Source organism: Bos mutus, chromosome X (assembly GCF_027580195.1).
Source record: "Bos mutus isolate GX-2022 chromosome X, NWIPB_WYAK_1.1, whole genome shotgun sequence".
Taxonomy (NCBI): domain Eukaryota; kingdom Metazoa; phylum Chordata; class Mammalia; order Artiodactyla; family Bovidae; genus Bos; species Bos mutus.
Genome location: NC_091646.1, coordinates 51,183,286 through 51,209,924, shown reverse-complemented (window position 1 = coordinate 51,209,924; position 26,639 = coordinate 51,183,286). Strand labels below are relative to the sequence as shown.

The 26,639-nt window shown below is 38.3% G+C and overlaps 2 protein-coding genes across 7 annotated transcripts in view; both read right to left on the bottom strand.

Moving 5' to 3' along the window:
- Nucleotides 1-20,018, bottom strand: part of LOC102276206 (ALG13 UDP-N-acetylglucosaminyltransferase subunit) — a 72,324-nt gene extending 52,306 nt beyond the window's left edge. For 4 of the 5 annotated variants that reach the window (XM_014480780.2, XM_070366447.1, XM_070366449.1 and 1 more), the window contains exons 1-2: nucleotides 1,705-5,839; nucleotides 1,060-1,143 (exon numbers count right to left, since the gene is read on the bottom strand). In XM_014480780.2, the coding sequence (XP_014336266.2) occupies nucleotides 1,060-1,143; nucleotides 1,705-1,845 (225 nt within the window). In that variant the 5' untranslated portion in view covers nucleotides 1,846-5,839. Of the gene's footprint in view, nucleotides 1-1,059; nucleotides 1,144-1,704; nucleotides 5,840-19,893 lie in introns of those variants that run through there. The other variant, XM_070366450.1, reaches the window with a different exon arrangement.
- LOC138986466 (UDP-N-acetylglucosamine transferase subunit ALG13) lies at nucleotides 5,990-26,601 on the bottom strand. 2 transcript variants are annotated; one of them, XM_070366452.1, is made up of 5 exons: nucleotides 26,399-26,525; nucleotides 25,405-25,567; nucleotides 24,760-24,814; nucleotides 24,238-24,376; nucleotides 5,990-21,398 (listed from the first exon to the last, which is right to left on the bottom strand). In XM_070366452.1, exons 4-5 carry the CDS (start codon nucleotides 24,306-24,308, stop codon nucleotides 21,284-21,286), a joined length of 186 nt encoding a protein of 61 aa, XP_070222553.1. In that variant the 5' UTR covers nucleotides 24,309-24,376; nucleotides 24,760-24,814; nucleotides 25,405-25,567; nucleotides 26,399-26,525; the 3' UTR covers nucleotides 5,990-21,283. The 2 variants fall into 2 exon arrangements, with proteins under 2 accessions (XP_070222553.1, XP_070222552.1); XM_070366451.1 differs by lacking the exon at nucleotides 24,760-24,814 and having other exon boundaries at nucleotides 26,484-26,601.
- Nucleotides 26,602-26,639: the final 38 nt, after the last annotated feature.

The following is a 26,639-nucleotide window of genomic DNA, read 5'->3' as shown; positions in this document are numbered from 1 at the left end:
CGTGGTCCATGAACAACAGAAGCATCACTCAGGAATTTGTTAACTGCAGAAATCTTGGGCCCCAGATCAGATCTACTGAATCAGAATTTGTTTTTTAACAAGATCCCCAGGTGATTGGTATGCACAAAAATATTTGAGATGCAGTGCTTTACACCATGGTCTTGCATTTGAAGTAATTTCACAAATAACCCTTTCCCCAGGTGTGGTGAAGACTAATTAACTTCAAGGTAAAATGCTTCAAAATCAAGAAGGCTTCACATAGTTTTACAACTCACTGAAACCTATTGAGAAAATTAAGAGTAAACCTCGAACAGCAGGCCAATATCCACAGTATAGTCAGGAGAACAAATAGCACTGGAACAGCTAGAAGTGTATTAAAAAAAAAAAAAAGAACAGCAAAAGTAACAGCCACAGGAAAAAGCACACTTCAAATCAGACCTTGATAAAACCTCATTTTGTTAACATGTTAACAAGACTTCAACTTATACCCCAACTTACACTTCAACATATACAAAGCTGTGTTCTAGAAGTTGTTTTAAAGTCAATCAATTAGCGGAAGAGCTCCAATTACCAGTTTGTCACATGAAAAGACATGTTTGGGACTAATTTGTTTCCTTATAGTTAAGTTTACATGATTCATCAAGTTGACTGATGATCATTGAGCACAAAATTAAGAAAGAAGTTCTCATTTGTACAAATTTTAAAATGCATGTTTAAAAATATTAACATAGCCAAACCTTTTGTGAACTATGATTACTTGTTTAAGAAAACCGTGAAATGGATAACATGGTCAAAATGTAACTGTTGGGGTATGAGGGGGATAAATGGTAGGAAGGATAAAGATTAGCTTTCATAATTTTTAGAGTACAAACCAATCTAGTTCTGGGAGGAGATCCAGAAGTATGCTACCCAGGGGAAAAGAAGCTAACTGAAAAATTAAATATTTGCTACTGAGAGGAGACTGCAGGACACAATATTCATACATAGGTGCTCAAAATCCATTTCCTATCTGCTGCATATTCTACAAACAACTCTTCCTTGGTTATATATTCTACTTACAGATTCAAAAGTTTGTTGATTTTCTCTCATATATGAGACACAAGCCTTCCTGATTTCCAAGTGATGGACCTGGCTGCAAAACAACTAAGAAGAAGAGAAAGACCAGCTCACTGTCAGCAGTCATTTGAAATAGAAGCTTCTAACTTAAGACTATGAACTAGATACTCAAGCCTCCCCCTCCATTCAGAACATATGTAGGAAATTCAGAAATTAAGTCCTGATCTTACTAAAATCTGTTTTTGTCATCTTTAATGATACTGAGGAGGTGATTCTGTCATGCTCCCCCCTTCTACTACTTATGGGCACCATCTATAAATTTTTCCTTAGGTATAAAGTTTAGAGGAACACAGAGTTGCTTATAAAGGATCAAGATACATTTCAAAGATTTTTTAACCCCATTATGTTATCTCTTACATTCCAAAGTGTCATTTAGAAAAGACAACAAAGGCACAGCAATATATTTGAACTAATCGGCAAAGGCACACACCAAGCTAGTTAAGTACCAGAGAGAACGTAATGTTTTAAATACGAAAAAGAGAAGGGAATTTTGTTTTGGTGGGTTACAGTTCTTTCAGCTACAGTACTGTGCCAAGTCTCAAACTCCAAAAACTTAGCATGGGAAAGGTATATTTGTTTTCCTTTTACCTGCTCTGAAATAGCACGAAAGAGGCAAGAGGCATCCTTGGCAGTCAGCTTTCGAAACAGCCCTAAGCTGCCTAAATATTCATCCATTGATGCCTCATTCAGAGGCTTCTGGCCGCAGTACTTTTTCCATCCTTTATGCATTGTGTACAAGGGATAGAGGTGGGCAGGGGGAGAAGGGAACACACGTGTGGCAAGAAGGAAAAAGCAGAGCGCAGGGAGGAATAGGTAGCAGTGACAAGGGCTTGCTTATGCAGGTATCCGGAAAGCAGCCCAAAGTCTAGGCATGAGAAGGCAGTTGGAGTCAGCGCTGCAGAATCTTGGCACTTCTCAGGAGCAGAAGCAACGGGCTGGCTTGCCCAGGCTAAGTCAGGACCCTGTGAAAAGAAGAGGAAGAGCCGATGCTCCTACAAACAAAGAACTTGATTTGAGAAGGAGACATGAGAGGGAGAAGGAACTTGCAGAGCTACCCAGTTGGGGAACGGTGGGATTAACCCAACCAGCCCAAGGTTGAGAGAAGTATTCACAAGCAGCTGAGCTTTCTGACCAAAAAGAACCTGAGCTTGCAGCTTAATTCAAGGCAACTGCTGCACGAGGTTGCAAAGGAACTGCAATAAGGCTCAGGTGTGTATGATGCACCTCAGCCCAAATGACACTGCTTTAAGACCTCTGCCGAATTTTCAGTCTCTGCCCAAGTTTCCTGCTCCCTTCATAGTTTCATGGAGATGAGAGGGGAAAAAAAATCTGAACACAATTAACTAAATAAGCTTTTGTACTATCTTAAAAAACAAAGAAATTGGGGGTGGGGTGGCGGACTCCCTTAATCTAAAGTGGTAGAGGTCACATCTCAAGTAAAGTGCCAAAGCAGTTATTTCAGGTATGAGATTTAAGTAATCTTATTTAATTCTCCTAGATAATAACCCTCTGCTAGGATCATAGAATGGGCTTCCCTGGAGGCTCAGCTGGTAAAGAATCCACCTGCAATGCAGGAGACCTGGGTTGGGAAGATCCCCTGGAAAAGGGAAAGGCTACCAACTACAGTATTCTGTCCTGGAGAATTCCATGGACTGTATAGTCCATGGAGTCGTAAAGAGCCGGACACGACCGAGCGACTGTCACTTTCAGGATGACAGAAATTAAATCCATTAGTTATGCTAGGAAACACTGACACAGTTCTTGACTAATGTCTCCAAACTTTTGTATTAACATTAACAGAAAGAGAAATTGCAAAAAAGGGTGTTTCTCTGAAAATGCAAACAATTAAAATGTAAAATGAAGTGTAATGAAAAATATCTTACCCACAAACTTTCTAATGGACTACATTTAAAATGCTGTGGCACAGCACTAGAGGCGTGATTCAATGTTTAGGGCACTTTTCTGGAAAAAAACTGCTCTGAATTCTGAGAAAACCAAAGTAAATATGACTGTTCTTTGTAAGCCTCAAAAACGACTGGTCACTCACATTACCTGATTCCACTGTCAAGTATTAATTAAATGCCAAAATCTAATTTCATCCTTACTTTTTCTAAGTGTTTTTAAAAAAATAATAGATCTAAAGCTGGTTTTGGAGAAGCTGTAAAATTAAGCTGCTTTCAAAACTGTTTTTCTGTTATCTGTGGCTCCAGTAGTAATGACCACTGCCCCTTATAGGAAAACATCAACAATCAATTTTACAGTTTAGGAGAGAAATAAAAGCATGGAAGAAAAAAATAAAACCTTTACCTTCTTTAGCATGCTAATTTGAAATTACCTTGACTAACTTCTTTTTTAAAGAAGTCAAAACACTGGTGCAAAGTCCTGAAACATGGTTTTGGAAGAGGGATCACCATCTTTCTTTAAGACCCCAAATTCACTGAGAAAAACTGAGTTACAGTGAAAAAGTTATTTCATTTTTGGAATTTCTTACTTGTAGAGAAAATAGACATTCTTCATATTTACTGTCCTTTAAACTAAAAATATTAACACATACATTTCATTTTGAGAAAGGGGACAGAAAAAGGGAAAATAGGAGAGAGAATCAGAAAAGAGGAGAAAGAGCAAGAACAGAAGAAATATTAGAGGCAGGAAGACAAAGATAGAGGAAAGTAAATGTAAACACACAGAGAAAACACACAGAAAGAGACCCATACAAATATGATTTTTGACGAAGTTGCAAGAGCAGCTCAATACAGAAAAAATTAATGTTTTTATCAAAAAGTGCTGGAAGAAACACTTGACAGCCATATGCAAAAGAAAAAAAAATGATCCTCAACCTATACCTCATATCTTCTATGATATGCTGCTAAGTCGCTTCAGTCATGTCCAACTCTGTGTGACCCCATGATGGCAGCCCATCAGGCTCCGCCGTCCCTGGGATTCTCCAGGCAAGAACACTGGAGTGGGTTACCATTTCCTTCTCCAATGCATGAAAGTGAAAGTGAAAGTGAAGTCGCTCAGTCATGTCCGACTCTTAGCAACCCCATGGACTGTAGCCCACCAGGCTCCTCCGTCCATAGGATTTTCCAGGCAAAAGTACTGGAGTGGGGTGCCATTGCCTTCTCCGATCTTCTATGATATAATTAACTCAAAATGGATCAAAGATAGAAATATAGAATAAAACTTCAAAACTTTTAGAAGCAAGGAGAAAATCGTCAAGACCTTGAGTTAGTAAGAGAACTTAGGTATAATATAATAAAAGAAAAACTGATTAATTGGACTTTACCAAAATTAAGAACTTTTGCTCTGCAAATGACACTGTTAGGAAAGTGAAAACACAAGCCACAGACTGGAAGAATATATCTGTATATCATCTGACAAAAAAGCTTTGTACCAAAAATATATAAAAGAACTCAAAAGTCAACAATAAGAAAACAACTAAACAATTTAAAAATGGGCAAAGATTTGACTACATATATCACCAAAGATACAGGAATGGCTAATTATAGCACATAAGATAATGTTTAACATCATTAGTCATTAGGAAAATGCGAATTAAAACCACAATAAGACATCACTACACACCTACTAGGGTGGCTATGATAAATAATACAGACAATAACAAGTGGCAGCATGGTTGTGGAGAAACTGGATCCTAAGTAAAAGAAGCCAGATGCAAAAGGGGCATGATTCCAAAAGATATGATTCCATCCATATGAAATATACCAAAAATACAAGTCTAAAGAGAAAGAAAGCAGGTTAGTGGTTGCCTACAGTTAGGATGGGAATAAGTATTAAATGCAAACAGGCACAAAGGATCTTTTTGATGGATAAAAATGTTATAAAACTGTTTTGTGTTGATGTCTGCACAACTCTGCGTATTCACTAAAAATTACTGAATTGTGTATTTAAAACTCTGGTGATTTTAAAATAACTTTATAATATAGTTCACATACTGTACCATTCACTCACAAAGTACATTTCAATGATTTTTTGGTATATTTACAGTTATACATCCATTACCACAATCAATTTTAGAACATTTTTATTACCCCCAAAATGAAACCCCACATCTCACAACCATCAGCCTCCAATCCTCCTATCCCCACCAACTCCAGGGAACCACTGATTTACTGTCTCTATGTATTTGCCTATACTGGACACCTCGAACAAATGGTATATAATATACTATCCTGTGGAACTGACTTCTTTCACTTAGTACGATGTTTTCAAGGAGCACCTATGTATCAGTATTTCAATCCTTTGTATAGTTAAGGTAGATTTTAGTTATCCATTCATCAGTTGACAGCTATGTGGGTAGTTTCCACTTTTTGACAATCAAATGACTGATGCTGTTATAAACATTCATGTGCAAGTTTTTGTCTGGACACTTCTATTCTCTTGGGTAATACCAAGGAATGGAATTGCTTCAGCTGCACTACCGTCATTCTCATCTGTAGCATATGAGAGTTCCCAAATCACATTATTGTCCATCTCTTGGATTATAGCCATCCCATGTAGGTATGAAATGGTATCTTCGTGTTTTGCTTTTTTTTGCATTCCCCTGATGGCTAATAATGTTGATCATCTCTTCATGTACTTATTGGCCGTGTGTTTACCTTTAATGAGATACTACTACATACATCAAAGAATGACCAAAATATTTTTTTAAATGACAATACCAAGTATTGACAAAGATGAAGAACAACTGGAACTCTCATATGTTGCTGGTAGGAATATAAAATAGTACATCCACTCTGGAAAAATAGTTTAGCAGATTCTTATAAAATAGAGTTGTCCTATGACCTAACAACCCCACTTCTGGGTAAATATCCAAGAGAAATGAAAACTTAAGTTCACACAAAAACCTGCACATGAATATTTATAGCAGCTTTATTAATAATCATGATTCCTCCCAAGCTGGAAACAATCCAAACATCCTTCAAATGGTGAATGGAAAAACTGTGGTATATCCATAAAACAGAATATTCCTCAACAATAAAGAATAATTATGGATACATACAAGAATATGGGTGAATTCCAAATGCACTGTGCTAAGCCAATGAAGAGAGCTTCAAAGGGTTACATACTGTATGACTGCATTTATACGATATACTGGAAAAGACAAAACTATAGAAAGGGAAAATAGATCAGTTGCTGCCAGTTGTTAGGATTGCAGCAAAGGGTTGACTGTAAAGGGATGACAGGAGGGGATTTAAAGATGGAGTGGAAGAGTTCTGTATCTTACATTATACATTTTTAAAAATGTATAGAACTATACATGAAAATGCTAATTCTGCTATATTTAAATGTAAAAATGAATAAAACAAAAGCAGTAGAAGGAACAGAATTTATACTTGAGGAGCTCACAAAACAGACAAGGTTGTAGAGATAAAAACAAGGAAATTTGAAGATCAATTTAGGAAAGCCAATATCCAACCAACAGGAGTCCCAAAATGAGATGAAGAAAGTGCAGGGGAAGAAATGATGATGATGATGTAAGGAAAATTCGACCACTGCAGGATATGACTGTCTATATTTAGACTGAAAGAGTCCATGAAGTAGTCAGAACAATGAAAGCAAAAAAGATGATCTGCAATGCATGTAACAATATTTCTAAAGTCAGGGAATAAAGATTCTAAAGCTTTCTGAGAGGAAAAACAGATCTTATACAAAAGATCACACATATGAATAACAATAAATTCTCAACAGAAGAATTATAAGCTAGAAAACAATGAAGTTCAATATTTGAGGGGAAATTATTTCCAACCTTGAATTTTATACCAAGCTGTCAATCAGATGGGGAGACTAGAAGAAGGCATTTTCAAACTTGAAAGATTAAAAAAATGTGTCAACCTTTATCAGAAAGCTAGTGTAGGACATCTGAAACCAAAATTAATAACCCCACAAAAAACGGGTGGGGCGCATGGAACCCTGGAAACAGAAGATTCCAAAAGAGAAGCAAAAGAAATTTTAAGGTAAGGTTGCAGGGGAAATTCCAGGAGGACAGACTTTTAAGCAGGACTAGATAGAGAACCACCAGTTGAGGTAAAATAAAACTACAGCACAGACATATTAAAAAATAAATAAGTTACAGATAACCTAGCATGTTTAAACATACTAGGAAAGATGACCTCCTGGGATGGAGAGCTTGAGAATAGTTCTATAGAAAACTGAGCAAATGAAAAAACAATAAAAATGAAGTAGTTTTATAGAAATGTAATCAATCAACACAACATGGCTCATATGTGAATATTTACTAAAGAAATCATAATGTCAATGCTGAAAACAGATCTCACCATATTTGATAAACTAAATTTGTTTTTGTTTTTTAAATTTAAATATCACCTATAGACTTCCTGAGGCTTCCCAGGTGGTTCAGCGGTAAAGAATCCACCTGCCAATGCAGGAAATGCAGGTTCAATCTATGGGTCAGAAGATCCCTTGAAGAAGAAGATGGCAACCCACTCCAGTATTCTTGTCTGGAAAATCCCACGGACAGATGAGCCTAGTGGTCCACGGGGTTGCAAGAGTTGGACAGGACTTAGCAACTAAACAGACTTCCTAATATGGAAGAAAGTGAGGAAGGAGATAAGGCCTCTCTTCCACAGTAGAAAGTCTATAAGTTTAGTTCAGTTGAGTCGCTCAGTCATGTCTGACTCTTTGCGACCCCATGAATCACAGCATGCCATGCCTCCCCGTCCATCACCAACTCCGGAGTTCACTCAGACTCACGTCCATCGAGTCAATGATGCCATCCAGCCATCTCATCCTCTGTCGTCCCCTTCTCCTCCTGCCCCCAATCCCTCCCAGCATCAGAGTCTTTTCCAATGAGTCAACTCTTCGCATGAGGTGGCCAAAGTACTGGAGTTTCAGCCTCAGCATCATTCCCTCCAAAGAAATCCCAGGGCTGATCTCCTTCAGAATGGACTGGTTGGATCTCCTTGCAGTCCAAGGGACTCGCAAGAGTCTTCTCCAACACCACAGTTCAAAAGCATCAATTCTTTGGCGCTCAGCTTTCTTCACAGTCCAACTCTCACATCCATACATGACCACTGGAAAAACCATAGCCTTGACTAGACGGACCTTTGTTGGCAAAGTAATGTCTCTGCTTTTCAATATGCTATCTAGGTTTGTCATAACTTTTCTTCCAAGGAGCAAGCGTCTTTTAATTTCATGGCTGCAGTCACCATCTACAGTGATTTTGGAGCCCCCCAAAAATAAAGTCTGACACTGTTTCCACTATTTCCCATCTATTTCCCATGAAGTGATGGGAACAGATGCCATGATTTTCGTTTTCTAAATGTTGAGTTTTAAGCCAATTTTTTCACTCTCCACTTTCACTTTCATCAAGAGGCTTTTTAGTTCCTCTTCACTTTCTGCCATAAGGTGGTGTCATCTGCATACCCGAGGTTATTGTTAATTCTCCCGGCAATCTTGATTCCAGCTTGTGCTTCTTCCAGCCCAGCATTTCTCATGATGTACTCTGCATATAAGTTAAATAAGCAGGGTGACAATATACAGCTTGATGTACTCCTTTTCCTATTTGGAACCAGTCTATTGTTCCATGTCCAGTTCTAATTGTTGCTTCCTGACCTGCATACAGGTTTCTCAAGAGGCAGGTCAGGTGGTCTGGTAGTTCCATCTCTTTCAGAATTTTCCACCATTTATTGTGATCCACACAGTCAAAGGCTTTGGTATAGTCAATAAAGCAGAAATAGATGTTTTTCTGGAACTCTCTTCCTTTTTCCATGATCCAGCGGATGTTGGCAATTTGATCTCTGGTTCCTCTGCCTTTTCTAAAACCAGCTTGAACATCTGGAAGTTCATGGTTCACGTATTGCTGAAGCCTGGCTTGGAGAATTTTGAGCATTACTTTACTAGCGTGTGAGATGAGTACAACTGTGCAGTAGTTTGAGCATTCTTTGGCATTGCCTTTTTTTGGGATTGGAATGAAAGCTGACCTTTTCCAGTCCTGTGGCCACTGCTGAGTTTTCCAAATTTGCTGGCATAGTGAGTGCAGCACTTTCACAGCATCATCTTTCAGGATTTGAAATAGCTCAACTGGAATTCCATCACCTCCACTAGCTTTGTTCGTAGTGATGCTTTCTAAGGCCCACTTGACTTCACATTCCAGGATGTCTGGCTCTAGGTGAGTGATCACACCATCATGATTATCTTGGTCATGAAGATCTTTTTTTTACAGTTCTTCTGTGTATTCTTGCCACCTCTTCTTAATATCTTCTGCTTCTGTTAGGTCCATACCATTTCTGTCCTTTATTGAGTCCATCTTTGCATGAAATGTTCCCTTGGTATCTCTAATTTTCTTGAAGAGATCTCTAGTCTTCCCCATTCTGTTGTTTTCCTCTATTTCTTTGCATTGGTCGCTGAGAAAGGCTTTCGTATCTCTCCTTGTTATTCTTTGGAACTCTGCTTTCAGATGCTTACATCTTTCCTTTTCTGCTTTGGTTTTTGCTTCTCTTCTTTTCACAGCTATTTTTAAGGCCTCCTCAGACAGCCATTTTGCTTTTTTGCATTTCTTTTCCAAGGGGATGATGGTCTTGATCCCTGTCTCTTGTACAATGTCACAAACCTCCGTCCATAGTTGATCAGGCACTCTATCACATCTAGTAGCTTAAATCTATAGATGATATTTAAAGATAAGAAACAAGTTAGAGAGTATCATTTACAAAACATATAAAATGTTTACCTACAGGAAGCAGGATCAGAGATGAGGAGGAATGGGACACAGAACTGCTGTCTCTTGTTATAAGCCTTGTAGAACCAGTTAATATTTTACATATTTACATGTATTATCTTAGGAAATAAGTTAATTCAATAAAGTGAGCAAGAAACAGAACATAATAAACTGGAAAAATGATAAGCATAATGTTACAGCTAAAAGGGACCTCTTGTTTTAAAGAAGAGAAGTTCTTCATTCTTTACAGATGAAGAAATAAGTTTCAAATAATTATAAGACTTGTTCATGTTTTCACATCCAATTGGCAATAGTACTAGGACTGGAACTATATATTGTCTCCTGATTTTTGCAATTACTATAGAGGGATTGCATTCTAAAGAAGATATGAACTAAGACTCAGAAATGAGTAACTACAAGTTACGTTCCCCAAATTAGTAAAATAGGACTTTTAAAAAAAGACCTGTAGGACAATACTAAAATTCCTCCCGTTTATAATAGAAAGCAATCTCATAGTAATAAATACTGTCCTTTGAAACATCTATTACACTTGAAATCCCAATTGGCTAACTATTCTTCCACAGCAAACTACTCCAATACTGCAAACCTCTAGAACAGTGGTTCTCGAGGGAAGGGCTTGGAAAAAGATTGCCCCATGCCCAGAAATTCTGATTCAGCCAGGGCTGGGGTGGGTCCCAAGAATCTGCATTTCTAATGGCTTCGCTGGTGGCTCAGTGATAATCTTCCTGCCAATGCAGGAAATGCAGTTCGGTCCCTGGGTCCAGAAGATACCCTGGAGTAGGAAATGGCAACCCACTCGAGTGTTCTTGCCTAGTTTCCCAGAGGAGCCTAGTGAGCTACAGTCCACGGAGTTGCGAAAAATTGGGCATAACTTAGCAACTAAACAAGCAGTTCTGAGGTGGTATTGATGCTACTAGCCCAGGACCAGAGAAGGCAATGGCACCCCACTCCAGTACTCTTGCCTGGAAAATCCCATAGACGGAGGAACCTGGTAGGCTGCAGTCCATGGGGTCGCTAGGAGTTGGACACGACTGAACGATTTCACTTTGACTTTTCACTTTCATGCATTGGAGGAAGAAATGGCAACCCACTCCAGTGTTCTTGCCTGGAGAATCCCATGGACAGAGGAGCTTGGTGGGCTGCCGTCTATGGGGTTGCAGAGTCAGACACGACTGAAGCAACTTAGCAGCAGCAGCAGCAGCAGCCCAGGACCACACTTTGGAAACCAGTGCTCTAGAACAAGGTATTCCACCAGTTATTAATAAGTGTTGCTAAGAAGAGAATTTCAAGGCCCTATACTATAATCCTGTCTTTAAAGTTCATATGCCCATTAGCAAAATTAAAGGCTCCAGTTCAGTTCAGTTCAGTCACTCAGTCATGTCCAACTCTTTGCAACCCCACGAATTGCAGCACGCCAGGCCTCGATGTCCATCACCATCTCCCGGAGTTCACGCAAACTCACGTCCATCAAGTCGGTGATGCCATCCAGCCATCTCATCCTCTGTCGTCCCCTTCTCCTCCTGTCCCCAATCCCCCCCAGCATCAGACTCTTTTCCAATGAGTCAACTCTTTGCATGAGGTCATCAAAGTACTGGAATTTCAGCTTTAGCATCATTCCTTCCAAATGACACCCAGGGCTGATCTCCTTTAGAATGGACTGGTTGGATCTCCTTGCAGTCCAAGGGACTCTCAAGAGTCTTCTCCAACACCACAGTTCAAAAGCATCAATTCTTTGGTGCTCAGCTTTCTTCACAGTCCAACTCTCACATCCATACATGACCACAGGAAAAACCATAGCCTTGACTAGACGGACCTTTGTTGGCAAAATAATGTCTCTGCTTTTCAATATGCTATCTAGGTTGGTCATAACTTTTCTTCCAAAGTGTAAGCGTCTTTTAATTTCATGGCTGCAATCACCATCTGCAGTGATTTTGGAGCCCCAAAAAATAAAGTCTGACACTCTTTCTGCTGTTTCCCCATCTATTTCCCATGAAGTGATGGGACCAGATGCCATGATCTTCGTTTTCTGAATGTTGAGCTTTAAGCAAACTTTTTCACGCTCCTCTTTCACTTTCATCAAGAGGCTTTTTAGTTCCTCTTCACTTTCTGCCATAAGGGTGGTGTCATCTGCATATCTGAAGTTATTGATATTTCTCCTAGCAATCTTGATTCCAGCTTGTGCTTCTTCCAGCCCAGTGTTTCTCATCATGTACTCTGCATATAAGTTAAATAAGCAGGGTGACAATATACAATCTTGACGTACCCCTTTTCCTATTTGGAACCAGTCTGTTGTTCCATGTCCAGTTCTAAAGGCTCCAAGGAATGCCAAAGTTACCTGCTTAACTTTGACCTGGTCTTTCCCTTAAGTGGAAAAAAGGCCAAGTCAAAGTTAATCCACCTGCAATACAGGAGACCTGGGTTCGATCCCTAGGTCGGGAAGATCCCCTGGAGAAGGTAAAGGTTACCCACTCCAGTACTCTGGCCTGGAGAATCCCATAAACTGTATTGTCCATGGGGTCACAAAGAGTTGGACACAACTGAGCGACTTTCACTTTCAGTTTCAAAGTTAAACAGGCAACTTTAGCATTCAAGTTACTAATGGTTTTTAGTGCACTATAGCTAAATGCTTTCAAATTTTCAAAGTCTGAGCAATGTTACTCCAGGAATTTTTCTGTGATCTAAATCTAAGGATGTTGGAATAATTACATTAGATACTACATGTCAAATGCTTACATAACTGCTTAATAAGTATTTGTTGCTGTTGTTGTTTGGTTGCGAAGTCATCTCCAACTCTTTTGCAACCCCATGGACCACCAGGTTCCTCCGTCCATGGGATTTCCCAGGCAAGAATACTGGAGTGGTTTGCCACGTTCCCCTCCAGGGAATCTTCCTGACCCAGAGATCAAATCTGTGTCTCCTGCATTGGCAGGCAGATTCTTTACCACTGAGCCACCAAGGAAGCCCCCTGTTAACTGCTATCTGCCAAATAAAAAGGTTCACTAAGAAATTATTCTTTGGTCCAAAAAAAAAAAAAAATAGGTAAGAAACAGAACAATTTCACCTAAATTCTACTGGAAATCAAGCCGTAATTCAAATACAGCTTCTCAGAGGTGCTTTCCCAAACTTTAATGCATCTCCTCCCTTTGACATTGAAAATAGGAAGAAAAACAATTGCCTAAAAGACCTTTTAAGCACTGTACTATGGGTACAGATTAAAATAAATTGAAGAAAATAAAAATAATTAACAAATCATTTGACCTGTCATAAAATTGATGTGCTTTTACAACTACTTTTCATACCATAATTCAACTTGAAAAAGGGATTCGTTGTTTTAACTGGAATAGTCTATTTCTTCTTTCACTGATGAAATAGGGAAATTCTCTGTACTATGAAGAATATAAATACTAATAGTTTTAATTCTAAGATAACACTCCTTCATGTTTCTATAAGTAAATTAAATATGTCTGGATTTTTTTTTAAAAGCATACACTGACATATATGGTATAGTTGTAAATGTATAAAAATGCTTTTGAGTAATTAATTTCTAAGAGACAATAGAGTATCATGAAAAGATTATGAAATTTGTTATGCCATTTCAATCTGTCTGCATTGATTTCCTTAAATGAAAGTGAAGTCGCTCAGTCGTGTCCAACTCTTTGTGACCCCATGGACTGTAGTCCACCAGGCTCCACCATCCATGGGATTCTCCAGGCAAGAATACTGGAGTGGGTTTGCCACTTAACTGTAAAACAAAGTTGACAGGCTATATGATGTCTAAGTTCTTTCAGGTCTAAGGAAGTGTGATTCTCTGTGAGTCAAAAGTGGGTAACAGATATGCCCTCCCTTTAGATGAACAAATTTCTGATCAACATTGACCATAGCTTGTAGGGGGATTAACATATTATCCTGGCAAATTGTGGGGCTGAATGGCCCACATAAAAATAAATAATAAATCTTATCTTGTCAAATGAAATAAACAGACTTGGATTTTTAAACATAACAAAATTTGTAACCATGTGTGGTGATGGATGTTAACTAAACTTATTGTGGTAATCATTTTTGCTATGAAAGTGAAAGTCGCTCAGTCATGTCCGACTCTTTTTGACCCCATGGACTTACACAGTCCATGGAATTCTCCAGGCCAGAATACTGTAGTGGGTAACCATTCCCTTCTCCAGGGGATCTTCCCAACCCAGGGATCGAACTCAGGTCTCCTACACTGCAGGCAGAGTCTTTACCAGCTGAGCCACCAGGGAAGCCCTTATTTTTCACTACATATACATACCAAATCATTAAGTTATACAATTTAATGTTACATGTCAATTATAAGTCAACAAAACTGAAAAAATTAATAATAGATATATGTATATAACAACATCATTGCCTGCTGTAAAGGCAATTAGCATTTTTTTTAATTGATAAATCATTTACTTCAGTCATTTTTCAGTATGAAATAACATGGGGCCAATGGGGGAAACTGCTCTGCAATTCTATAGAAACCTGTTACGGTCTTTCATTACTGAAAAATTTAATGGTAAACTTTTTAAAAAACATTTTTAACAGCACTCTGAAACTAGAACCTGTCACTTCTTTTCATGATGAACATTTAAGACAGAAGTAGCAAGGCAAGATTAGTGAAGAAAAGAAATACAATGGTTCTAAAACAAAATCCGGCCATAAGACCCTATACCAACTCCTCAAAGTTTTAGGAAGGAGTCTATAAAGAAAAATAACTGACTTCCCAGAACAGTTATTCTTGTTCAGATATGCAAAACAGAAGAAACATTATCAGGAGCCACTTGCTTTCATTTCCTCTCTTCCCTAGTTCCACCCAAAGCATTCTAATACAGATTAGAAAAAAAAAGAAAAATAGTATGTTTAAAAATATATTGACACAGAAATACTGAAGGTTGTTTTTTGTTGTTTTTTAAGCTACTTGCAGTGTCCAATCAGTCTACAGACAGGGAATTAAAGGAAGGGAGAATAAAGACCAGAACATTCTTTTGTTTTGATGCACTGAAGAGACTCATTCCCTTACTTCTCTAAGTAAACTTTAATTCTCTAACCACAACCCCAGCTTGAGACTGAATATGAATTTAAATATGAAATTCAAGGAAGATTTTGCTTTATTACTTAGGACTGAATTCTAGCAAAGTATCTCTAAGCCTAATCCTACTTCTTAAAACAAAAACTGTAACCAAGAGGAATGTATTATTTCAACATTTTTTTTTTAATTTTCAAACATGCCACACATGTCTTAGAAGTCACCTATGAGGGAAGCTAGTTTTACTAATTTACAAATGGAAAAACTGAAATTCAGAAAACTACTTAGGATGAAACATAGGAATGTTTTTCACTCCTAAATTTGGGGAGTAGGTGTATTATCTACTCTCTTCATACAGTAGTAGAGAAACAATCAGTATATTCTGGAAAAAAGAGGAAATGAACAGAAAACAATGCAATATATGGCCTCTCTCAGACATTCCAACAGTGACTGAACTAAGGTTCAGCAAATACCTTAGAAGCACACTTGACAGTAAATGAGTAAATTATAACACTATGTTGCTTTACCAGATAGCCTAATGTAATATATCCTAAAATAGCTACTATAAATGTATATAATTTTCATTTAGCTCTTTTTGTCAATTAGAAACTACTACAAAAGTTTTTGGGTTATAGATACTGAGTTAAAGTATTCAGGTTAGTTTCAAAATGCTGTGTGGCATGTTTCAAATGAGAAAAATTTATAATTTGTTTTATATTATAAAAACTGGAAGTCACTAAATTTAAATGTATTTAATCAGAGGGTTTAATTATAAAGCAGTCTGTTATCATTAAATATTAATGAACAATGACCAAGGAATCAAATTACTGAAGTTGGCCTCCATCTAGGGATTCTTAACCTAGCACAGCCTCAAGGTACCTGTAAATTCCTTGTAACTCATGGCAAAATGTTAGTACAGAGAGAAACAGAGTTTTAAGTATTTTGAAGCGTTTCATGATCTCCCAAAAGCTTAAGAACGAATGTCTTTGAAAGCAGGACTGTAGCCATCAAAATCCCATGACATGGGAATTCTCTGAAGGTCTAGTGGTTAAGACTCTGTGCTTCCACTGCCAGGGGCATGGGTTTGATCCCTGCTCAGGGAACTAAGATCTAGTAGGCTGCAGAACACAGACACCCCGCCCCCAAAAATCAATCATGACAGAGTATCAATCTGCCAGGATATAGTAAAAATTCATAAAGACAGTAAGGATCTAGAAATGAAATACCAAAACAGATAGGACATGATGGTATTAAAAACTGCTCAAAATATTTTTTAAGAATCAATATCAACATCAAGAAACACGTATTTTACCTTGCCGTCTAAAGCTAGATTTTTTTGCTTATCTTTTATCTAGCCAGCCAAAAAATCATAAGAATTGAAAGAACTATACCAGATTGTACTAGAATATTCATTTAAGGAATGAACCATTTAACAAGGAATTAAGTGTGATTTCGTGGTTATCCTCTGTACTCTCTTACTGGAAAACACTATAGCTACTGCTTTTTATAAATCTCGGATTTTTAACACCATGTTTGTCCAAAAATCCCCAACAGGTATCCTTATTTGACAGATCCTTAAATACCACTAGAACATTACATAGGATCAGCACTGCTATGTTTTAGATGCTATTTCTACAAACGCTTGATCCTACAAACTTCACCATATCATCACATCTTTCTTCTGAATGAGAGGCATACTAGATATTTTGAAGTCAAGTCAAAGACAGTGTGAAGTGAAAGTGTGCAAGATGACAATGTTTCCTAGCCCCAATATCTAATCAAGATAATCAGAAAAGACTACTAAATTACAGAAGTGCATTTATCATTTATGGACAGCCTACTGTTTTTCTGGCAGAAGACTCATAAATATAGTTCCTCCTCAAGCATACTGTAAGAGTTACTCCAGAGCAGGAACCAAGTCTAGAGTCCTGCTGATACAAAAAGTAGATACTTATCATGCATTTATGTTTAAAAATAAAAACAAAAAAAAAGTAAGAGAACAAATAAATACGTGGGCTTGAGACATTTAGGAAGTAAAGCTGAGAGTATCTGGTGACCAATCATATATAAAGGATTGGAGATGTAAAAGTTAAAGCCTGGAGGACTGACTCAATGGTGACACCATTAATAGAAATAAGGATCTCAGAAGCATGAAAAGAAGTAAGATTTGTTTGGGGGCACATCAAGTTTAGGATACTTCAGAAATTTATGAGACTAACATGACCTATAGGCAACTGGAAATACCATACAGGAGCTCAAATCACAGTTGGGGGATATATATGGGAGACAATATGAGAAACCCTGGGAGTGAAAATACCAAGAAAAAGTATATAAAGAAGACCAAAAATAGAGCCCAAAATACAAACATTTTAAGAGAAAACAAGAGCGTGGCAAATAAGTTGCAACCAGGCAACCAACTGGGAGTTTAGCAATCAGTACGCTTTCAAATTAGCAATGTAAAAACTGAAATAGATTACATAGCTACAATCACAATTCCCAGACCATCTTTTGGATATTTAAGTAGCATAAAACTACTTTTTCACATTATGCTCTGAGGTCAGTCTCCTCACTTGCAAAATGGAACAGTAACTATTTCATAAGGTTATATTATAAATGAGTATGTTTGTATAAAATGTTTTAAACAGTACACCATACATACTAAGCAGGCAATGGGTGTTAACTGTTACTATTTTCACTCCCCACTCCCCCAAAAATGTATGGTACTGTTTAGCAGAAGATTGATTACCACACAGCTATCAGGACCACCCAGTCCAAATCGTTTCCAAAACACAATTTCAAATAATCCGCCCATACGTCTCATTTCTCAGACCATATGAAGATTTTTGGTCATCTCTGATAACTTCCTATTTTTAACAAATCACAGAGATTAAGTGCTTACATTATTAAGATAAAGGACCAAGAAAAATTACATCACTGTTAGACATTCCTGACATCCTTAGTCTTGGAAAACTTCCTCAAATTGTCAAAGTGGTACACATTTTTATATTGCCCTGTGTCTACATGATTTGCCTTTAAAAACATACAAAGCAGCGCTCTAATTCTAGGTTCTAGGTGTCTAGAATCACTACAGTACTTTGAGATGATTACTTTTCGCAGAACCATACAACAAGTTCATCAGTTCTGTCTTACCTAACACCAAATCCTTTTTTCCTTCCAAATTATAAACAGTCTATTATAAATCCTTTACTTTCCAAGCATCCATAACTTCACATCACCTTTCACCTACTCCAACATCAATCAACTTTCTACCATTACCTGCCCACCTCTGAACCTACCAACAGTGTGAATTTCTCGAAATGCTAAACTTTCTCTTTCACTGCCTTAACTTCTCAATATCTCTCAACATAAAACTGCTAAATAAACTGCACTGCACTTAGGCATTGATTTAAAAAAATCTGAAGCCCTGTCAGGTAATGAAACTAAACAAATTTTATTTTAGTGGATACATATTTCAAATAGAATTTTGGTTACCATTGATTTCTTCATAAGGTTCAATCAGACAAACACTTGGCAATTAATTTATCCTAGCCTCTTTCCTAATCTGTAAAATGAGTGGTTTGCACTAGGTATTTTTAAAATTCTCTACCAATTCCAAAAATCTAAAATTCTTTGTCTTAAAGTCTATTTGTTCAATCTAGTATCAATCCTATCCATGGCATTTTGCTAGATTCCAAAAACTCAGGAGTCACCAGTTTTTAAGTCCAAGGTAAGGATGCAACACACGAAAGGAAAACCCAACTTAGTGAATTGTGAAATTCCCACTAAAATAAACTTCTGGAAATGAAGAAAATCTCCCTTGGATGTGATTAAAGTAACTAAAGTAAATACTGCTACTGCTAAGTCACTTCAGTCATGTCTGACTCTGTACAACCCCATAGACAACAGCCCACCAGGCTCTCCTGTCCCTGGGATTCTCCAGGCAAGAACACTGGAGTGGGTTGCCATTTCCTTCTCCAATGCATGAAAGTGAAAAGTGAAAGTGAAGTCGCTCAGTCATGTCCGACCCTCAGCGACCCCATGGACTGCATCCTTCCAGGCTCCTCAATCCATGGGATTTTCCAGGCAAGAGTACTGGAGTGGGGTGTCATTGCCTTCTTCAAAAGTAAATACTAGGCAAACATAAAAAGAAAACAAAAAGCTTACAACATGTATTATGGTATGGTACAAAGAGCACTTCCTTGGTGGCTCAGATGGTAAAGTGTCTGTCTACCATGTGGGAGACCCGGGGTCGATCCCTGGGTCAGGAAGATCCGCTGGAGAAGGAAATGGCAAGCCACTCCAGTACTATTGCCTGGAAAATCCCATGGACAGAGGAGTCTGGTAGGCTACAGTCCATGGGGTCGCAAAGAGTCGGACAAGACTGAGCAACTTCACTTACAAAGAGCACAGGAATGGGAGTCAAGAAGTTGCTTCTCGTGGCAGCTCTGTCAAAGGCTATTATTTTAGACAAGTTGTAACCTCTGGCCTTCTTCCTCACCTGAGAAACGATGGGAATGAACTAGACGGTCTTGAAGATTCCTGCCAAATCAAAATGATTCTAAGATATTCACTGGTTTTTAAACCCCACAACTGATACAAAATTTCCTACAAAGCTGTAGTCAAGATGTCACTCACTACACACAACTGACACCACTGGTTGAAGCCTCTGCTAAATGAAATAATGGAATCTGGGTTATGTACTCATGTGGGAAAGAAGCAGAGGACTTAGGGCTTTTTAGTTGTCTAATGTTTAAGTAGACCCTTTCATTTATTTCTGATTCCCTATGGCTAATCCTTCATGACATAAAATAATTAAAGACTGAGTGATCAACACAAATTTTAAGCCACAGTTTTTCTCAAACTAGAGAAAAACATTTAAAAGAAAAGCCCAGAAAAGTGAAACTCTATGGATTTGAATAGGGACTTTCCTATAGCATTTGGTTAACACTAATATATAATACAATTATGATTATGGTGCTGTAAATTCCCAGCCATGTAGATATAGATTACTCACTTTTTAGATTAATTTCAGCAAAATTTTAATCCAAGCTGGCATCCTCCTGCTACCCAGAGTACTTCTCAGCCACCACCTTCTACCATTAGTAACAATTTATTTTATTATTAGCCTAAGTAAAACACAATCAGGAAAATAAATCTACAAAAGCATTATTTAATGCATCCCAAGTAAAATGTTTAGAATATTTAACATCTTGGGATAATACTATTGAAAATAAATCTTTATAGTGAATGCTCTTTTACAGATCAGTTATATCTAAACTTTCTACCAAAAAACTGTCAATATTTATGGATAATCTAGTTTATTTTATAGGTCTTGAGACTACTTACCCTGTTCAGAATTTCATAAAGTATCTATTTTGAGCTATGTGACTTTTAAAACCATACATTTAGGCCATTATACACCTCAGATCATTTATTCATTTGTAAAACTAATTTTATAAGGACATAAATAATTCCTCTATGATGCTACAATAAATGTTTCAATACCACTGTAAGAGGGTGGTCCTTAAAAAAAACAGCAATTCCTATCGGCACAAATGCTTTTTGATTTACTCTTCTCAAACCAGTAAAGCTTTGGCATTGGGTAAGATTATTTTTGTCACTTTTATCATTGTGAACTGTGTTTATTAATAAGGGTGGGATTATACCGTTACAAAATTCCTTGCGATTTTTATATTTCCTCTTTTTATTTCTCTAACCTTTTTCTTCCCAGACTTTTAATTCACATGAGGCAGTCCCTAGAAATTATTTCTTGACATTTGATTGTCACTTTCTATTTATACTTTATAGGAACAAAATGAATACATCCACTCCACTCTATTCTTCAGGATAACAGTTTCTTGAAGTATAGTAGATCAACTGACTCGAAAGTTAATCTTTTTAAGGTAATTACTGAGCTTATATAAATAATTTATTTCACAGAACACAACCCATCATTTTTGTTTTGTTTTAATTTGGTTGGAGTATGAAGCTAAAGATTCTGACTCAAATGTTTTTTTACAAGTCTGTTACTGTTTCATTGTTTACTCTAAGGAACATAACGTAACTACATATGAGGTTTTTGTCAAAGCTTTCATATTTAATTATTTTTTTCATGATTCCAAGCCCATTTGGGATTCAAGGATAAACTGTGTGAATGTTCACTATATATTTCTTTTACTAAAATACGAAGATTAGGAAAAAGTCTAATAAACTTGTGAAACTGCAATTAGAATTTGGACCCAAATGCTAACATTCACAAATAAAATTTTCTATACATTCTATAGATGTAGGAGACTTATTAATTTATATTATTCTATAAACATATACTCTATATTAAACTTGATTTAACCACATTCCACGGGTTGAATTTGAGGGGTGTTTTTAAAGTGTTGAGAGTTTAGTGTTTATTTTTGTAATCCAACAACTTTATCCAAAAATGCAGAAAATTTTTCTGGCTGGCCAGGAGGAAAACAGTTCAGTGTTGATAAGTCCATTGACTGTAACAGCCCAGGAAGCATGCTAAAACAAAAGAAGAAAAATATTAGGTAACATGGGAGAAAATTTCATAATTCAATTCTGCCCACTTGATGACTGAATCTAACTTCTAAGAATAACGTGATGCTTCTCAAACTATGTGAATTTTAATGTATTTTAATATTACAGGTATGTACACTAATAATAAAACAACACAAAGAGCTTATGTCAATAGCAATGCAACAGTCACTTAATCTTTTATGTCAACTGAAATAGTTCAGAAATGTTATTTCATGAAAAATGTGGTCATATGGCTTTGGAACACTTCTCAGGACTATGCAGATATAACTTGAAGTAAATTAATTTATGAAAACAGAATAAATGAAACCAAGAGTGACAGTTACAAGACAAGCACAATAAGCTGGGGAGACTTACTAGACCATGCATGAAGATTGTAAAATAACTTTTTTTGCTAGTAATTTACTATTATAAATCCATATATAATTAAGCAACATACAATCGCCATGCATGTTGGAAATAAGGTTTCAATCACAACATAAAACTATTACTTCAAGAAATTTAATATTATAGCAGCCACTTAAGTTAGAACAGACATACAATCATCCAGCCTAGATTTGTGGCAAACAAATGATACACCTAAAATGAAAATACAACCAATTGTTGATTCTTCTCATGGCACTCATGCATGTGACTTTCTTGAAATTAATACAAGTAAAAAAGAATTCTAGAACTGAAAAAAGATTAATAAACTGGAGACTTGTACAACTGCCCTTTCAGCCTGAGAGTCAGAAAGTGTTTATGAAATCAGTGTTTCCCCCTTTTTAATGTACTAACATAAAAATCAAAGCTAATTTAATATTTAAAATGAAAATACTCACCAAAGGTATCTGGAAAAATTAACTTGCATAAACTAAGGAAGATGATTATTTATTCTACTTCAAAAATGGTATTAACCTGTAACAATCTCGACTACCTAAGGACAGATATGCCAATTATCTGCAGTCCAAGTAATGTTTATTATCTGGCTTCTCCCCACACTCACAATATTGTAAGAATGGCTTATATATTACAAAGCCACCCTGACATTCCCTCTCCTCCATCATTACAGGGATTAGAACACCAACCATTGCTCCTGCAACATTCAATGAATCTGTCTCCTCTCAATGAAAATAAAAATCTTTGTTTTTGTATTCACTGACATATGCCAAGTGTCTAGAATAATGCCTGGCACATAATATGTGCTCAATAAATAATGAATGAACAAGTACTTGTTGAGTGCCTAAGAGACAAAAAACATAAAATTAAAAGAAAAGCTTATGTTCTAGCCAGTTTCTTCTAAAGTTTATTTTAAATTTCAACTTTTAATAACATAAGAAATATTTATTCTGTAATACTTCCATGAGGTTTTTTTCCTTTTAAAACATCAAATTAGGACTGTATTTAAAATCAAATAATTGGGAATTACTGACCTGACCCTTTGGCAAGCTTCTAGTGTTGGAAGAAGAATTAATAGAAAACAAACCAGGAATTTTCTTCATCCTTCTATTGTGATGTTGATCAGTTCTTGCTGAATTCTAATATACTTCTAGAAAATAATACTCCTTACCAAAAAGCAATTCCTCTGCTTAAAATACTCTTTTAAAATATTTCTTATTAGACATAGAATAAAACCAGAATTTTTATGTGAGCTCTCCCCACCCAGCTTCATCTTCATATTACAGCCACCCTTGCTTACTATACTTCTGCCACACTAACCCTCTATTCCTCAAACACACCAAACTCCAAGCTCATTCCCAACTTAGGGCCTTTGCAGTTTCCACTGTTGCTTTTGACTCTAGAGCTTCACATGACTGGCTCTTTCTAGACATTTAGGTTTCAGCTCAAATGCACACCCAGTCATGCCTTCCCTAACCATTCTAATTAGTCTTCACCCCAGCTATCACATCACCCTGCCCTATTTTCTCCAAAACACATTTCACCATGTGAAATTCTCTGGATTGCTTATTTATGAACTGTTTAATGTCTATCTCCCACCACTGGAACACAGGTACCAAGAGAGCAGGGACATTATGTCATGTTCAGCACTATATCCACAGCACCAAGGGCTTCCCTGATAGCTCAGTTGGTAAGGAATCTGACTACAATGCAGGAGACCCCAGTTTGATTCCTGGGTCAGGAAGATCCACTGGACAAGGGATAGGCTAGGCTACCCACTCCAGTATTTTTGGGCTTCCCTTGTGGCTCAGCTGTAAAGAATCTGCCTGCAATTCGGAAGACCTGGGTTCGATCCCTGGGTTGGGAAGATCCCCTGGAGAAGTGAAAGTCTACCCACTCCAGTATTCTGGCCTGGAGAATTCTGTGGACTGTACAGTCCCTGGGGTTGCAAACAATGGGACATGACTCAGTGACTTTCAGTTTCCACAACATCAAAACAATGCCTGCTTTGCATTAGGTATAGTTGAATGACTGAATAAACGAGTAAATTTAATTCAGGGATTCCAGTGGATTTACTGAAGTCAAAACCTTAATTGAAAATATGCAAATGCTCCTTGCATAATGAAAAATAATGAACTCAAAAGTTTATATCCTCAGAGACCTGAACACCCAGACGAACACAGACACATGTGCACACACATTCAGATATTCACATGCAATGAAATAAGCATAGACACTGAAAGAAATACAACACAGAGATCACAGTCAAAGTAGAAGACAAAGGAGCAGGTTTTACTGGTGAGAAACTCAAAATGTTTGCTAAGTGGGAGAAAGTAAGAAGTCAAAGACACAGGTTGGTTAGGTAGGCAGGTAAGAATAGCTAGGAAGCAATTAAGACAAGAGGTCAAATAATCAGTTTTTAGTATACCTGCAGGTACAGTAGAAGAGATGCCCGTCTTTGTGTAGCTGCTTTGCCAATTCCAGTTGATGATTGTTCATCAACCTTTCATTTATAACCACTATAAGTGGCTTTCTTTTCTCCAAAGTCTCCAAACAGCTTCCTGCACCTACAAAAATATACCAAATTTGTCAATATAGTTTTAAAAAAAGTTAAGGTGCTTCACCAGGCTTTACAGCTTGAACTCAAGGCAACGCTACAAGCCTTTTAATCATAGATTCAAAATGACAAAAAATAGTTATGTCTTGCTCTCTAGTAAGTGTTACAAACCTGTGGCGGATTCATGTTGATGTATGGCAAAACCAATACAATATTGTAAAGTAATTAACTTCCAATTAAAATAAATAAATTTATATTTTTTAAAAAGAAAAATACATTATTTATCACTGCCAACAATTTTAAGACCTATGATTCAGTGCTTTGCAACTTGCCCTCCAGTAATATGCCCTGGGCATGGGCCCTGAATACAAATAAGATTCAGGTTCAACATACTGTACACGAAGCTGTTGTTGTTGTTCAGTCGCTTTGACACTCCTTATGAGTCTGCCTGTTAAAATAAAACAAATCTCCACAAACATGCACATATATGATATTTGGGTCAATTCAACTTTTAAATCTAAACTCATTTAGATAGCTCAAATGGGAGCGAGGAGACTGTTAAGTGAACAAATTCTTTTGGAGTAGATGATGCCAGCACCAGCCTGTTATCTGCCTACCACTTACTGACTGGACAAGTTACTTAACCTTTTAATAGAAGTATAAAAAATCTTCCAAAGCCAGCAGCATCTCAATGACCAATTGCTGAACATTCCTGCAGATCTAAGCCCAGATATTAATTTCAACTGACAACTCTTAACACATGTCATTGGATATATATTTTGCCCCTCTGTGTTTAGAGTTCCTAACTGTAAAGCTGGGCTTCAAGTGACTGATTTCCCATTTTCTTATCACCCAGAAATTATAAATCCTCTCCAATAATGTTCTTGGTCTCGACTGTTATATTGAAATCAGTATTATATTCAAAAGGGCTGCTGGTGAGTTAATCTAGTGATTTTATTTTACATCAGAAAGGTTCGAGATTCTGTTCTTATTTATGGTCGATCAAAAACCAAACCGGGCGATTCTAAGGCACTTTACCTGCGTGACTAATAACAAGATCTGCTTTCTGAAGGTCTTCCTTCAGTGAATCCTTATACCTGTAAACATCCAGAGTGAATGACTCAGTACTGAATGGTTCAGGTACCACCTTTCCTCTACCTATTTGTAGGACAAGTCGGTTGTAACCGAGGCTCTGGATTATCTGAAATGGAAAAAAAAGAAAAAGCAGGCCTTTTAAACAGGCCACTGGAAAACAGCAATGACGGCAACAAATCCCCCAATCAAAGCACGGGATGCCAACTAGTCGAACTAGTTTTTCAAAAGGCTCCTTTTTCCCGTCCTGGGCCCCAACGTGGAGCCTCACTAACCCTAAGCGATCTAAACGCCCCATCTCACCACGTCGGGCAAGAAACGGCCCTGCAAGATAGAGGAAGCAAGGCAAAGACTCTTAAAGAGACGCTGCAAACTAGGGAGGAAGAGTGAGGCACACCGTTGTCGGGGCCCAGAACTGGGGCTGCGGGAACACGAGCCCTGAGGAGAGGACGCGCGGGGACGCCGGACAGGAGGGCGCCTGAGGCGGAGCGAAGGCGCAGTGGCCTCGGACCGAGGGCAGCGGGGCAAGGCTGGGGCAGGCGGGGGCGGCGCGCCAGCAGGGCCGTTCGGCTGGGGCCGAGTCGGGCCCACGGTGAGCGGGTCTGAGGAGCGGCCTGCGAGGCGGGCCCGGGACCAGGAGGCGGGCCGGAGCCTGGCTCGGGGAGGCGGAGCCGCTGGAAGGAGGGGCGAAGCCGGGGGATGGAGAGGCGGAGGCGGAGAATCGGAGGGGAAAAGCCGGGGGGAAAGGAGGAGCTGGAGGATGGGGAGGAGCGGCCCAGGAAGGCGGCGGGGAACAGGCAGAGGAGGCGGAGGATTCTGAGGAGCGGGGGAGCGGAAGGAGGGCCCAGTCAGGCGCGGGGAGGAGCCGGCCGAGGGGCGGCGGCACCTGAGGTCGAGCTGCTGGGGGTTCTTCGCGAGCGCCGCGGTTAGGCAAGGTTACCAAGGTTAGCGGTCAGGCTGGCGGCAGCGACTGGCGAGCGCAGAGCGGCGAGCCCAGCCGCCGCCCGCCCGCCTCCCCCACTCACTTGCAGACTGTCGTGCGCCGATACACACGCAATGAGGTCGTCAAAGCTGGTGGTCCCTACAGTAACAAAAACGCACTTCATCGCGCGGGTTCCGCAACCCCGAATCGCAAGGGCCGGATGTGACGTATCGGAGGCCACGCAGGCGGCCGCGTTGTG

Excerpts from the sequence above, each read along its gene's own strand:
- LOC138986466 (XM_070366451.1), bottom strand. The coding sequence starts at position 26,564 with ATGAAGTGCGTTTTTGTTACTGTAGGGACCACCAGCTTTGACGACCTC. Across the intron at positions 24,377-25,404 it reads TCTTGTTATTAGTCACGCAG|GTGCAGGAAGCTGTTTGGAG; the intron begins GTAAAGTGCCTT and ends ATATTTTTGTAG. Across the intron at positions 21,399-24,237 it reads CTCTTCTACTGTACCTGCAG|CATGCTTCCTGGGCTGTTAC; the intron begins GTATACTAAAAA and ends CTTTTGTTTTAG.